At 40.8% G+C, this 13,476-nt stretch overlaps 1 protein-coding gene across 2 annotated transcripts in view; it reads left to right on the top strand.

The window, feature by feature from the left end:
• Positions 1 to 13,476, top strand: part of PLCG1 (phospholipase C gamma 1) — a 105,734-nt gene that overhangs the window by 64,677 nt on the left and 27,581 nt on the right. For both annotated transcript variants that reach the window (XM_083147709.1, XM_083147708.1), the window contains exons 9-17: positions 4,454 to 4,555; positions 4,672 to 4,790; positions 4,952 to 5,037; positions 5,875 to 5,995; positions 8,988 to 9,156; positions 9,341 to 9,463; positions 10,482 to 10,583; positions 10,903 to 11,090; positions 11,487 to 11,687. In XM_083147709.1, coding sequence (XP_083003835.1) covers positions 4,454 to 4,555; positions 4,672 to 4,790; positions 4,952 to 5,037; positions 5,875 to 5,995; positions 8,988 to 9,156; positions 9,341 to 9,463; positions 10,482 to 10,583; positions 10,903 to 11,090; positions 11,487 to 11,687 — 1,211 coding nt within the window. The remainder of the gene's footprint in view (positions 1 to 4,453; positions 4,556 to 4,671; positions 4,791 to 4,951; positions 5,038 to 5,874; positions 5,996 to 8,987; positions 9,157 to 9,340; positions 9,464 to 10,481; positions 10,584 to 10,902; positions 11,091 to 11,486; positions 11,688 to 13,476) is intronic.

Below are 13,476 nucleotides of genomic sequence, written 5' to 3'. Positions count from 1 at the left end.
TTTTTGGTCACATGTGAGGCATTGCCGTACTCGGGAGAAATTGGGGCACAGATTTTGGGGTGCTTTGTCTCCTTCATTCCTTGTGAAAATGAAAAATGTTGAGCCATAACTGCATGTTTGTGTAAAAAAATGTAATTTTCCATTTTCACATCCCAGTTGTATCAAAATTGGTGAAACCCCTGGGGGTTTGAAATGTACACTATACCCCTAGATGAATTCCCTGAGGGGTGTACTTTGCAAAATGGGGTGACTTGTGGGGGGGTTCCACTGTATTGGTGCTTTGGGAGTCTTGCTAATGCAACATGGCACCCACCATTCATTCCACCAAAATCTGTGCTGCCAAATCCAAAAATCACTCCTTCCCTTCTGAGTCCTGCTATGCGCCCCACTGGTATTTTTTGGTCACATGTGAGGCATTGCCGTACTCGGGAGAAATTGGGGCACAGATTTTGGGGTGCTTTGTCTCCTTCATTCCTTGTGAAAATGAAAAATTTTGAGCCAGAACTGCATGTTTGTGTAAAAAAATGTAATTTTCCATTTTCACATCCCAGTTGTACCAAAATTGGTGAAACCCCTGGGGGTTTGAAATGTACACTATACCCCTAGATGAATTCCCTGAGGGGTGTAGATTGCAAAATGGGGTGACTTGTGGGGAAGGTTCCTAACTTTTAGCACTTATGGTGCCTAGAAACCTACATGGTGCCTAAAAAAAAATCTCATAAAAAGGAGGCTCCAAAATCAAGTAGGTGCTCCTTCTATTATGAAGCCTGTGGTTTGGTCAACGTGCACACTAGGGCCACATATAGGATATTTTTGAAAACACAAGAATTGGGGGAATCAATTTTTAGTCACATTTCTCTAGTAAAATCTACTGTATTTGTTAGAAAAATGTATTAAATTTGAAACTCTGCAAAAAAAAAGAAATTTTGAAATTTCACCTACACTTTGTTTTAATTCCTGTGAAACACCTAAAGGGTTAACAAACTTCCAAAATGCTGTTTTGAATACTGTGAGGGGTGCAGTTTTTGAAATGGCATCATTTATGGGGGTGTCTCACATACAAGTCCCTCAAAGTCACATCAGAACTGAACTGGTCCCTAAAAAAATCAGTGTTTGAAATTTTCTTGAAAATTTGAGAATTTGCTAGTCATATTTGAAGCCTCCTAGTGTCCAAAAAAATGAAAAGGGGGTTGAAATAATGATGGCAACATAAAGTAGACATATGGTCTATGTTAGTTATTAACTATTTTGAGTGGTATGATTATTTGTCTCACAAGCAGAAAATTTAACATTTTGCATATTGCTAAATTTTCCATTTTTTCACGATATTTTGGTATTTTTCACAAAAAAACACAGACTGTATCGACCAAAATTTACCACTAACTTGAAGTACAATGTGTCACGAGAAAACAATCTCAAAATCACTGGGATAAGTAAAAGCAAAAAAAAGTTATCCCCACTTAAGTGAGACATGTCAGATTTGAAAAAAAGGGCTCTGTCATGAAGGCACAAACTGGCTCTGTCATGAAGGGGTTAAGGCATACAATCAGATGCGATTCCATGCGATTTTGCATAGGATTCAATGTTAAGAAGGTCCTGTTCATTTCCCCACTATCCAAGTGGGCATAGAGTTGATTTTATATAGCGTGGCGAGCGCAGCGAGCCCTGCGAGGGGTCGCAGAAAACATTTTAAGTAATCCGCGGCCCCTCGCGGGGCTCGCCACACTTCGGGCTCGGTGGTTTGCTGCGCTCGCCACGCTTTATATAATCAACTCTATGCCCACTTGGATAGTGGGGAAATGAACAGGTCTATGTAAACATTGAATCCTATGGAAAATCGCATTGGATCGCATGCGATTCGATACAATTTTTCCGACCCGATTTTAAAATCGTGCGCCCAGATACTACATAAGTACCAAGTCTGCATAGGCCAGAAAGCCCAGAGCAGCACACCAGTGAAAAAATTGTAAATGTTGAAAAGAATCCAGAGCTGTATACAAGAAGTGATATAATCATTTCACTCACAGCTCTCCTATACTCAGACACTCAGCGACCATCTCTGTCCACATACTCATCTCCATTATTGGCCACAAGCCTCTAGTAGTACATTGATCTAGTCCTCACTACTTATATTTAAGCTGTAATGTGTATTGAACTGTGGCGCTATTTACCTGTAATCTATTTCTGTTATTTATTCAATGTAATTAATGCTAAGATTTGTGTCTTTGTACTGTTCCTTTGTATGGCGCTGCAAAACACTTGTTAATAATTATAATATAAAAGTGATGTAATTTAAATATAATGGAATAGTGTAAGTGATGAGATTAGTTAGAATGTAATTGTGTGCTACCCAAAGAGCCTACCAGCCACTCCAATCCAGGGGCACTGCACCCCAAACCTGTGTTGATCCCAGTCTGGGTCCTGTAGTTAATTATAGTGGTTTTTAAATCTGGTTACTGATCTCATTCAGTGTGCTGGGGAACCAATTCGGGTTTTTTTCTTACTTACTGTATTACCCCTCCCTTTTTCACCTGAGTCGTATTACTAAACTGATTGAGTGTCTGCCAGTATATATTTCTGTTGTGAGAGGCACGAGGAAGCTAAGATTAGGTGGAGGTGCTGGTCCTGACATGTTATATTGAGCATTATGGGGTTGTTCTAGTTAGGCTGCTCTTAGTTTAAGTATATGTGTGTGTAAGAGCCATTATCATGTGGCTCTTACTATTTAACAATAGGACCCAGCCTAAACTGTCTCAATTTATTGTATACTTTATATTTACAGTCTTTGTCTACCTGTTGTTAAAAGCAGGTTCTCTCAGTGGCTTATCTATAATGGGTGCAGTGCAGCAATTTTTGTAATACTTATCCTCCAGGGTCCAGCGGCAGTGGCAGGAGTGCTGCCAAAATAGGCTGTGGAGGCCATTTTCCATTGATCTACATATGCGCAATAGGGTCTAAGTGCTCTAGTGCCCAGACCCTACTGCTCCTGGCAGAGAGGAGGAGGCCTGGCAGCAGGAGCCGGCACAAGGGCCTCCTCCTCTCTTTACATGGCAGATGCAATTGGTGGTCCATTAATTTTTTTTTTCTCATTTGCCTGTTCCTTAAGATAGCTATTACCTAGCGCTCTTAAGAAATTAAAAAGGGAGGCTGGGTGCCTGGTTAATTCTAGTCGCTCCAGATTGGACCTACTGATAATTCTTGACTCTGTGGCTTCTTTCTCACTGGACAGAGCTGTCCACTCAGGGTCCCTTGTCAGGCTTTCACGGCATGGTTGTTTGAAGCTTGCTTGTTAAAAGACAAATGATTAGCTGACAATATGGCACATACTATTTTAAAATATCAGTCCAAACTTTTATTACCAAGTCTGGAAGACTTACGTTATCTACTGTGAATGGAGCTATGTGAATGTGCATCAAACTGGGATTTCTGCATATGGGAATACCTGGGACAAAGGATCTGGTCCCTGACCCTGCTCTTTACCAGGGTTAGCTCTGATGTCTGAAAGGGGTGGAATACTTTTTCAAAATACTTTTGGCCTTAACCAAGAGGTACACCTGTTTTTGCAGTGTGTGCCTTTTCAACCTCCTTATGTGCCCTTGGTTGTTCCTTTGGACTTGAATTAAGTCTTTGCGGACTTTGCAGGGTTCTCCATATGAAATGTTATTTTAAGTGGAGGGTGCTACTTCTCCTGGAGACGGGCTGCATCTGGCTTCACTGACACTGAGCTGGGTGGCAGATTTTACCTGGATGGGCTGCAGTCCTGCAGCCCATAAGTAAAATCCGCCACTGGTCATAAGGATGAATTTTTCAGGTTATGTGATTTCTGTAAGTAGGGATGGCCGGGACCTAAGTAATATATTGCTCGGTGTTATAAGACTATAATTTTCCAATCTTATTTGGGACTAAAAGTCTCAATCACAAAAAATGGTTTGTTTTCTGGGTTACATTTTTTGTACATCAAAATATAGTAGCTTTCATTGTAAGGTACTTTGCACTGCACAGGAGCACTCCTGCCCTTTATGAACTGCTTTGGGATGTCTGTGTCTGCCAGTGAATGAAGGAGGGTTTTTATTTATTATTATTATTATTATTATTATTATTATTATTATTTTGTTATATATTTTTTGGATGAGTGTCCTTATCACCCTTGTACGTTTTGTCTTTTTCTTTGGTTTGGTGCTTTGTTAGTAAGAAAACTGAATACTATTCAGGATATTTTTGGGAGAGGAGCCTGTGTTTCAGCATCAATTTTTTAAAGTGTCCAGACTGCTCACTCCAGTCACTTAATCCAGTGTTACGCATGGACCTGAAATAACGATTTTGCAATAGCTGCACAAATATATATTTTTTTATTTTATTTACCCAGAATGTACCTCTCCTTGTTTTTTCTGATTTATGTATGAGGTTTTCCTTCTCTGTACCCTCCTCTGACCATAATTCCTACCCTTTACAGGAGATGTGGGCAGCAAACCAGCTTCAGGTCCAAGAGTTCATGTTCCACTTCCTGCGTGACCCTCTGAGAGAGATAGAAGAACCCTACTTCACCTTGGAGGAGGTATGTGAGGATCCAAAAGTCTGATGTCCTTTTATGATTTGTTAGCTTAGCTTAGTTATCTAGCATTTCAATTTCTCTTTCTGCTCTGTATATAGTCTGTTGTTCTGTCTTTACAGTTTGTTACATTCCTGTTCTCCAAGGAGAACACTGTATGGGAATCCGTGCTGGACACCGTGTGTCCCCAAAATATGGACAACCCCCTGTCCCATTACTGGATATCATCCTCCCACAATACGTAAGAAAACCACTGTTCTTTTTTCTGGTCACTTTTAATCCTCTCACCCTTTGTATCGGACACTCTGCTTCTCTTGCATATCTTCCTTTTTCTGTGTTTGTTCTGTCGCTGTTTATTGTAATCCTCACATAATTTATTGTTCATGATTTCTCTATGCACAGGTACCTAACAGGGGACCAGTTCTCTAGTGAGTCCTCCCTTGAAGCATATGCGCGCTGTTTGCGGATGGGCTGTCGTTGTATAGAATGTAAGTTGGGGGGCGCCACCTTGTGGGTGTCTCTTGAATTATTTACCTCTTACTATAGACCAGTTAATATTACAATTGGTATGTCATGTTTCAATTAAGGAAAAGTCAGAATGACATTCAACTTTATTTGCCGAGCATCTGCTCTACTAATTACAGCACTACCCAATTGCAGGAACCTTTTATACTGAAAAACAAAATGTGTCTAGTGTTTAAATTTTATTAGAGTTTTTATTTAATCTGCTTTCATGGTTTGTTCAGACACTTTTTAAAACCAGGCTTTCATTCTGTGTTAAGTTGTATAGTTGTCAAATAAATATAGTTATGGAAAGAGAGAAAATAAAAAAATTAAAACACAAAAAGTAGCCTACTTATTTGCAGAACGGAATTAATTGCTTAAAGAGTTTGTTTTAACCTTAGTTATGCTTGATTTGTATATCATCTTCATTTTGTGAAATAAACAAGGAAGTTAATAGTTAGTAATTATTTTAAACCTATTTTTGCAATAACTTTTTTTTTTTTTTGTAAACCATTGGAGACATTCAAGTATTCTGCAACTTTTTTGTCGTGTCTTGTATAATTCCTAGCGCTTTTGTCGCAAAATGTTCCATGCCTGATTATCAACATAAACGTGGATTTGGTCCAAAACTGCCGCAGAGTCGACAATCCAGAAGCCGTGTTCAACCATGCAGATTCAACTTTTTAGAAAGCGGAATCTGACAGGCTTCAATGCTGTCGGAAATGGTCGTATTGAGTAGATGTGTGCCAATATTTCCAACTGCCAGAACAAATGGCACACATTGAATACTGCTCTATAACTGTTGATTTAATCATTTTCAGTGGATTGCTGGGATGGACCAGATGGAATGCCAGTCATCTATCATGGACATACCCTGACCACCAAAATAAAGTTTTCTGAAGTTCTCTTCACCATCAAAGAACATGCCTTTGTCACATCAGAGTAGGTTTTGTTATTCATTGTTATTTCTGTAATGTTAATGTTTTCCGTCGTGCTTTACAATTGGAGATATATGGTTTCTCCCGTTACGATGAGCACAGTTTTTGTTTACTTCATAGAATAGAGTTTTTAGACACTGAAAACAGATACATTTTAGCTTATTCTCCATTTATTCTAAAATGGCCTGGACAGGTTTGTGGTATTCCTTTAAATCTTTTTAACAGTTGGATTATAGTTACATTTGAAAGTAATTGCTTTTTTGCATTAATATTACCCATGTCTTCAATCTTCTTGTCATTCAGCCTTTTTAAATGATAGTAGTAGTCAGTGGCGTGCGGTGGGGTAAGGCACAGTCTTTCTTGCCATACTAACGTAAACGCCGGAGTTTTGAGTTTATAAAGTATGTCAAAAATACAAAGAATATATAAAAAAAATCTTATTGTTATTCTAATAATTTTTATGGTCAAAACTGTTAAGTGCCTCACCTGGCTACCTTTTCTGCACATCTCTTATTAAAACTCAGCGACTATCCAGCAATATATATTGCTGGCATGTACCCCATGGCTCATATATTGTGTGCAAATCTGGCTCTGGTACTTGCCAGGGAATCCTCATTGTATACGACAAGGATGGCTTGTTCTTGGTGAGGAAAAGCCATCCTCGCAGTACAAACCCTCATGCCAGTCGCATTGAATACCCCTAATTGCTATAAGCCCATGTACAAGCATATTGATTTCTCTGTGACTACACAGTCACAGTTATTAAGAAGTGTAGTCATTAGAACTGTAGCCAAACCCCTCTGGAAGTCGTTGCAAGAAGAAAAATTACCCCAGATTAAACAGAAGGCTTGTGAGAATGGTTACAAAAAAAAATACTTCCAAAGAGATACAAGATGAACTTCAAGACCAAGGTACATCAGTGTCTCATCGCACCATCAGACACTTTTTGAGGGACAGGAGCACTCCACTTTAAAAATACAAACTGGAATAAAAAAAAAACAACACAATAAATGCATATCTTCTGAGAGAATTTCCTTTGGACAGATGAGTCAAAACCAAAGCTTTTTGGCAAGTCACATTCACTCTATGTTCACAGATAAAAATAAATTAAATCTGCAAAAAAGAAAAGTACACAATACTTACTGTGAAACTTGGGGGGTAAAATTACTAGGATGGGAATTCTGTTTCAGATGGCAACCAATCCGATACCATCTATTATCTTCTAGAAGGAGCTAAACAAATAAGTAGATTCTGATTGGTTGCCTATAGCAACATCACATGTGAAATAGAACTCACATCTTAGTAAATTTTCCTCTTGGTGTTTTGGATCTAGCTTGTGTGCCATGAATCTGTGCAAGGCACAATGACATCTTAAGACAATCAAGGTATATTGGAGTGAAATGAACATACTTCCCAGTGTTAGAAAGAGAAGTCAAATATTTAGATCCTGGTGCTAGGTGTACTAATCACCCAAATGATACTCTGCAAATTACTCACCACCAAGGGGCGGGCCAGCCCCTAAAAAATAAGACCATCACTGTGAATAAGTGAGAGAGCGCTAAATTAGTATAGGTGATATATTTATTACAATCTTAAAATTGGTTATGAGTTAATAAAGAATTTTAATACAGATATTTCCTATACTCATTTAGCGCTCCCACTTATTCCCAGTCCGTATCAGGAAGCTCTGTCTTAGTCGCAGGTCATGGGTCCTCCAACATGATAATGATGCAAAACACACAGCTAAAAGCACTGAACAACGGATAAGAACAGAACATTGTTTTTAAGTGGTTTTCTATGAGCATTGATCCTGACTCCTATCAAACTCTATCAAAAAACCTATGGAAAGAGTTTCAAACCATGTAGTCTGGAGAAGCCACCCATTACACCTAAGAGCTAAAGCAGTGTGCTAAGCAAGAGTGGGCAGCACGGATGGTGTAATGGTTAGCATTACTGCTTCACAGCGCTGAGGTCATGGGATCGATTTCACCATGACCCTAACTGTGCGGAGTTTGTATATTTTCCCCGTGCTTGCTTGGGTTTCCTATGGGTACTCTGGTTTCCTCCCACAATACAAAAATATTCTGGTAGGTTAATTGGCTTCCAATAAAAATTTTTACTCTAAAGTGAATGTGTACATGTTATAGGGAATATAGATTGTAAGCTCCACTGGGGCAGAGACTGAAGTGAATGTTCAAATATTCCATGTAAAGCGCTGCAGAATATTTAGGTGTGCTATCTAAGAAACTGTTAATAAATAAATTAATGAGGGCTAAAACTACCTGTTGACAGGTACAGAAGTCTCATTCGAGAGTAATAGAAATTGCTTGATTGCAATAATTATGTATAAAGAATGTACAACACAATGGGCCAAATGTATGAAGCCTTAACAAGCAATAAAGTGGAGGATGATAAAGGACAAGTCAATCTACTACTTATTGTTACTGCGGTGTTTAATAAAAATGACAGTTGGGATCTGATTGGCTGGTACTTTATCACTCTTCACTTTATCACTTTTTAAGGCTGAATGCATTTGGCCTATTGAAGTTTGGAGAAGTGGTATCTATCCCCATAAGGAACGTTATGTGCAAGTTGATGATGCTCCAGCCACTAATGGGCCATTTACATACTGTAGCTGATTTTCTGGTGCAATCTCACCATGCACATACCATGCTTTATGGGGATAGATACCACATCTCCAAGCTTCACACATTTACCCCATTATTTGGTAAAGGGGCCCATCATTTTTGACCCGCTTTATTTTTAATGGGTCATTGTTTATAGCTTCTAGTTATCTCATGGAGAAGTACATTACTAGGTGTTCTTCACAAAGTGTAAGACACATCTTCAAACACACTTTGGAGCACACATTAGAAACTGTTGGAGCATATGAAAACTTGTTGTACGTTGTGGGATAGGAAAGAGGTCTTGGAGCTACAAACAAGGCTGCATACCTGCCATGTATCAAACTATACACTTGTCTGTTCTTTTATTAGATACCCAGTCATCTTGTCTATTGAGGACCATTGTAGCATAGCTCAGCAGAGAAATATGGCCCAGTACTTCAAAAAAGTATTTGGGGACATGCTTTTGACCAAACCAGTGGATGTCAACGCTGATGGCCTCCCATCTCCAAATCATCTTAAACGCAAAATTCTCATAAAGGTGAGAGCTCTCCTCTGTCCTCATTCTTCCAACACATGGGGCTTCCTTTCCTCTGCTGGAATGGTCTCAGTATTTTTGGTGTTTGTCATAATGATGATGGAAAGGCAAAGGTGCTTTTGAAAGTGTTTGTTTTTCTTGTAACTTACAACATTTCTTCCATTAATGTCTCCCCTTCACTGTGTAGCACAAGAAACTAGCTGAAGGCAGCACCTATGAGGAGATCCCAACTTCCACTGTTTATTCAGAGAATGATATCAGCAATTCAATAAAAAATGGAATCTTGTACCTGCAGGATCCCATTAATCACGTAAGCTGTAAAATCTCAGGCTTCAGGATTTGCGTAAACTTGGAGGGTTTTTAGGGCCTGATTCAGAGTTTGGCATGTCCTACCAATGTCTGATGCAGTGGAGCATGTTTTGTTTTTTTGTTACTGTGCTTTCATCAAAATGGCATCACTTGTGCTCCCCGAGTATGTCCTTGCAGAGTCATAGTTCACATTTCAGTTACATGCAGGTTGAAGTGTAGTGATTGTGCAGTGGGCAGTGATAGGGAGTAGTCTTATTACATGCACAGAGATGGACGGACTTATGGGTGTGTAATGGGTATGGCACAGGCATGGCGGTGAAAATCGTTGCATACACAAATGCTCAGCCACTTACGGGTGGAGAAACTGCTCCTCCTATAGGGCTGTGTAGGTTTTGATGGTGCATCTAAAGATGCAGCAAAGGGTACAACGTGACACTGAAAGCAGGTGGCTCAGTCCTTGCACATTTGGACGCATGGGTGTACGGGATGCAGTGTAAATCCCGGCGGTCAGGATCCCGGCGTTCAAAATCCCGACGCCGGAATCCCGACCGCCTAAATCCCAACACTTTCTCCCTCCGTGGGTGTCCACGACACCTTCGGAGGGAGAATAAATGACTGTGCCGAGCGCAGCGAGGCACCGGGGCCGCTGCGTGGCGAGCGCAGCGAGCCCGCAAAAGGGGGCGATCAACGTTCCCTCCCCCCCCTTGTCGGGATTCCGGCATCGGGATTTTGAACGCCTGGATCCCGACCACTGGGATTTAATACTGAATCCGGGTGTACACAGCGAAAGGACTTTGCCAGTCTGTGATTTTATTCAGATGCCGCTATACAATCAATAGTAATAACTGGGCGTTCCTGCATCCACCTCTGAATCGGGCCCTTATTGTAAGAAAAGTTTATGATGAAACAAGGTAAACTAATGAATTGATTGGAGTGAAAGTTGGCGCATTAGAACTTTGTAGCGACAACACTCTTTACATTGTGAATGTCTTACTCGTGATTTTCTTAATTTTCATCAGGAATGGTATCCTCACTACTTCGTACTTACCAGCAGTAAGATCTACTATTCAGAGGAGACCACTGATGGACAGACAAACGATGATGAAGAGGAGCAAAAAGAGGTGAGTATCTTACTGGTGTTTACCACTGGTAAACCTTGCCCACAGCAAGTCATTGTTGGAGGTGTCCTTATTGTATAAATAAGGGGGCTGAGTGTGTACATTAGTAGCATTTACACCTTTCGTCCTTATAATTTGAATGAAGTTTTTCGAATGTTGGAGTGTCCTCATTCCTGATTTATATTCAACTGTTAAATCATTGAATGCCAATGTGCTATATCACAGTTGTCTATTTTACTGGTAAATTATTGAAGTGCACGTCTGTCTTCGCCTCAATCCTCATTTATGTTTATGTAGATGGCATTTTGACTTCACTTTTCAGGCCAGTAATAGCTCTGAGTTACACTCAGCTGAGAAATGGTTTCATGGGAAACTTGGCGCTGGCAGGGATGGGCGACACATTGCAGAACGCCTCCTAACTGATTATTGCATTGAGACCGGTGCCCCAGATGGTTCGTTCCTAGTGCGGGAAAGTGAGACCTTTGTAGGGGACTACACACTTTCCTTCTGGTAAGTTTGTTTAATTTACCCCAGCATGTTAAATAATTTTATATTGAGCACCATGGCGACAAAAGGAGCAGTACTAGTGTGGGACCTTACCCTAGTCTGACACCAGTGGTCGGTCCTATTGTGCACAGTGTTTTAACACTAGTAACGGCAGCCTGCCTTCACGCAAAAGTGTTCGGAGCCCTATGGGGCAACGAACACTTTCGTGCAAATCTCGGCTGATGCTGCGATAACTTGCATAAGATCATCTTGGATAATAGGATTGACCCCTGTGACTTCCTCAACTTTTAATGTAGGCTAATACCAGCAATGAGTTTATTGATCATTTTGTACATCTATTAAGCCATTACTGTGAAGTGGTCAGAATTCTGACTGTGATCTTCTCTTTTTGTCATCTAGGAGGAATGGAAAAGTTCAGCACTGTCGGATACACTCTAGACAGGAGGCCGGTAGCCCCAAGTTCTTCCTTACAGATAACTTGGTGTTTGAGAGTCTGTATTCCCTGATAACCCACTATCAGCAGATGCCTTTACGGTGCAATGAGTTTGAGATGAGGCTGACTGAGCCTGTTCCACAAACCAACGCTCATGAGAGCAAAGAGTAAGTTGTGGCTACTATAGTAGGAGCTGGGGGGTAGAGGGTGGTATAGCCACACTCTTGGAAACCCTGGCACTGTTTGAATGTAAGTTAATAGTAACAATACTGTAATAATAAATATATCCAATCAGCTCTTGCAACTGTGAAGAGCTTGCTAGGGCTCTAGAAAAATAGAGAAAACAATGAAAAAGATTCACACTGCACCAGTGGTTGCATGTATACTTAAACAATATCTCACGCTGAACACAAGTAAATAGGACATGCTGTTAAATTGAAATCCTTTTATAATCAAAAACCTTAGTTATATGAGCCCAGCTGGTGTCCCAGCAGTGAGCCTGTGCAGTGGTCTTAGGGTTCTGTCTATATAATCAGGCTAATAGCGGAATTTTTATACTTATTTTTATTAATTGTCATCATGTTTGCATGTCCATTTACTTAATGAAATGTTCAATGTACAGTATGATTTTATGCTTTTTATATATTAAATTTTGCCATTTAAAAAAAAAAAATTGGGAATATAAAATGATTTCAATTTAACAGCATGTCCTCTGTACTTGTGTTCAGCATGAGATATTAACATCCAACTACTATAGTAGGAGCGCACTGCATAATGCTCCACATGTGTAAGCTAAAACAGATACATAGTGGCACAATCAAATAGTTTTTCTCTGCATCTACCACTAGATGGCACCTTGGCAAAGAAATTCAGTTGTTTCTCCGTTTGTGTGTGAAGAGATGCGGAGGAACACATTTCAGCTTGCAACCTCTTAAGATGGCGACCTGAAATGTGTAAAAAGTGTCCCATTACTGCACCCAAACAGCACTTAGCGCTGCTAAACCCAGTGCATTTTGGTGCAACAATTCAGTTCTTTAAGTGTGGAGCCCCCCAAAAATTGAATTGCTACAATAGAGTATTTGCACTTTTGTTGCATAGCCGAGGTTGCCAACCGCATTGTACAGATGCCTGGAATTGTCTTAACCCCTTCCCGACATTTGACGTACATTTACGTCATGGTCGGGAAGTACTTCCCGACACATGGCGTAAATGTACGTCATGGCTTGTAACTGTCACCGCGTCTATAGACGCGGTGACAGTTTCAACATGTCTGCTGTCCCTGACAGCAGACATGTCCCTGCATGCCCAGGGGGGGCTGCGATGCCGCCCCCCCGTCGGCGATCGCTGTGATTGGCTGTTCAGTGTGAACAGCCAATTACAGCGTTTTCTGTGTCACCGGCGAATAACGTTCGCCGGTGACACGCGATCGGAGGTGATTGGTGCTGTAAAGTACAGCACCAATCACCGCGGGGTGTAAGGGTGACACTGGTGTCACCCCGCCCGCCCCCAAAGGCCGTGATTGGTTCGTCGGACCGACGGACCAATCACAGCCAAGGAGGGGGATTTAAACTAACGGTGACTGCACTGCAGACGCCATTCCGGTCTGGAATTGCGTGCAGTGCGGTCACCGTGCCTAGCTGCCGCAGTATACTGACCTGAACCGAGCAAAATACTTACCTGATCACTGCTTCATCACTGCTTGTAGTGTGCTGGATGCTTCCTGGATCCTGTTACTACTTGTGACTTCCTGTGTTGTGAACTTGTGCTGCTGCAGTGTAATAGCGTTAGATAGAGAGAGATAGATAGAGAGAGATAGTGTCAGAGAGTGCTATATTTTGTGCTGCTGCAGTGTGATATAGTTATAGAGAGAGAGAGATAGAGAGAGATAGAGAGATAGTGACAGATTGTGCTATATATTTTTTATATAACTGACTGCTGCCCCCCCTTTTGTGCTGA

This window comes from Crinia signifera, chromosome 6, assembly GCF_055691185.1.
Source record: "Crinia signifera chromosome 6, ASM5569118v1, whole genome shotgun sequence".
Classification (NCBI taxonomy): domain Eukaryota; kingdom Metazoa; phylum Chordata; class Amphibia; order Anura; family Myobatrachidae; genus Crinia; species Crinia signifera.
Note: the sequence above shows the minus strand (reverse complement) of the source record. Positions and strands in the feature narration are given on the sequence as shown.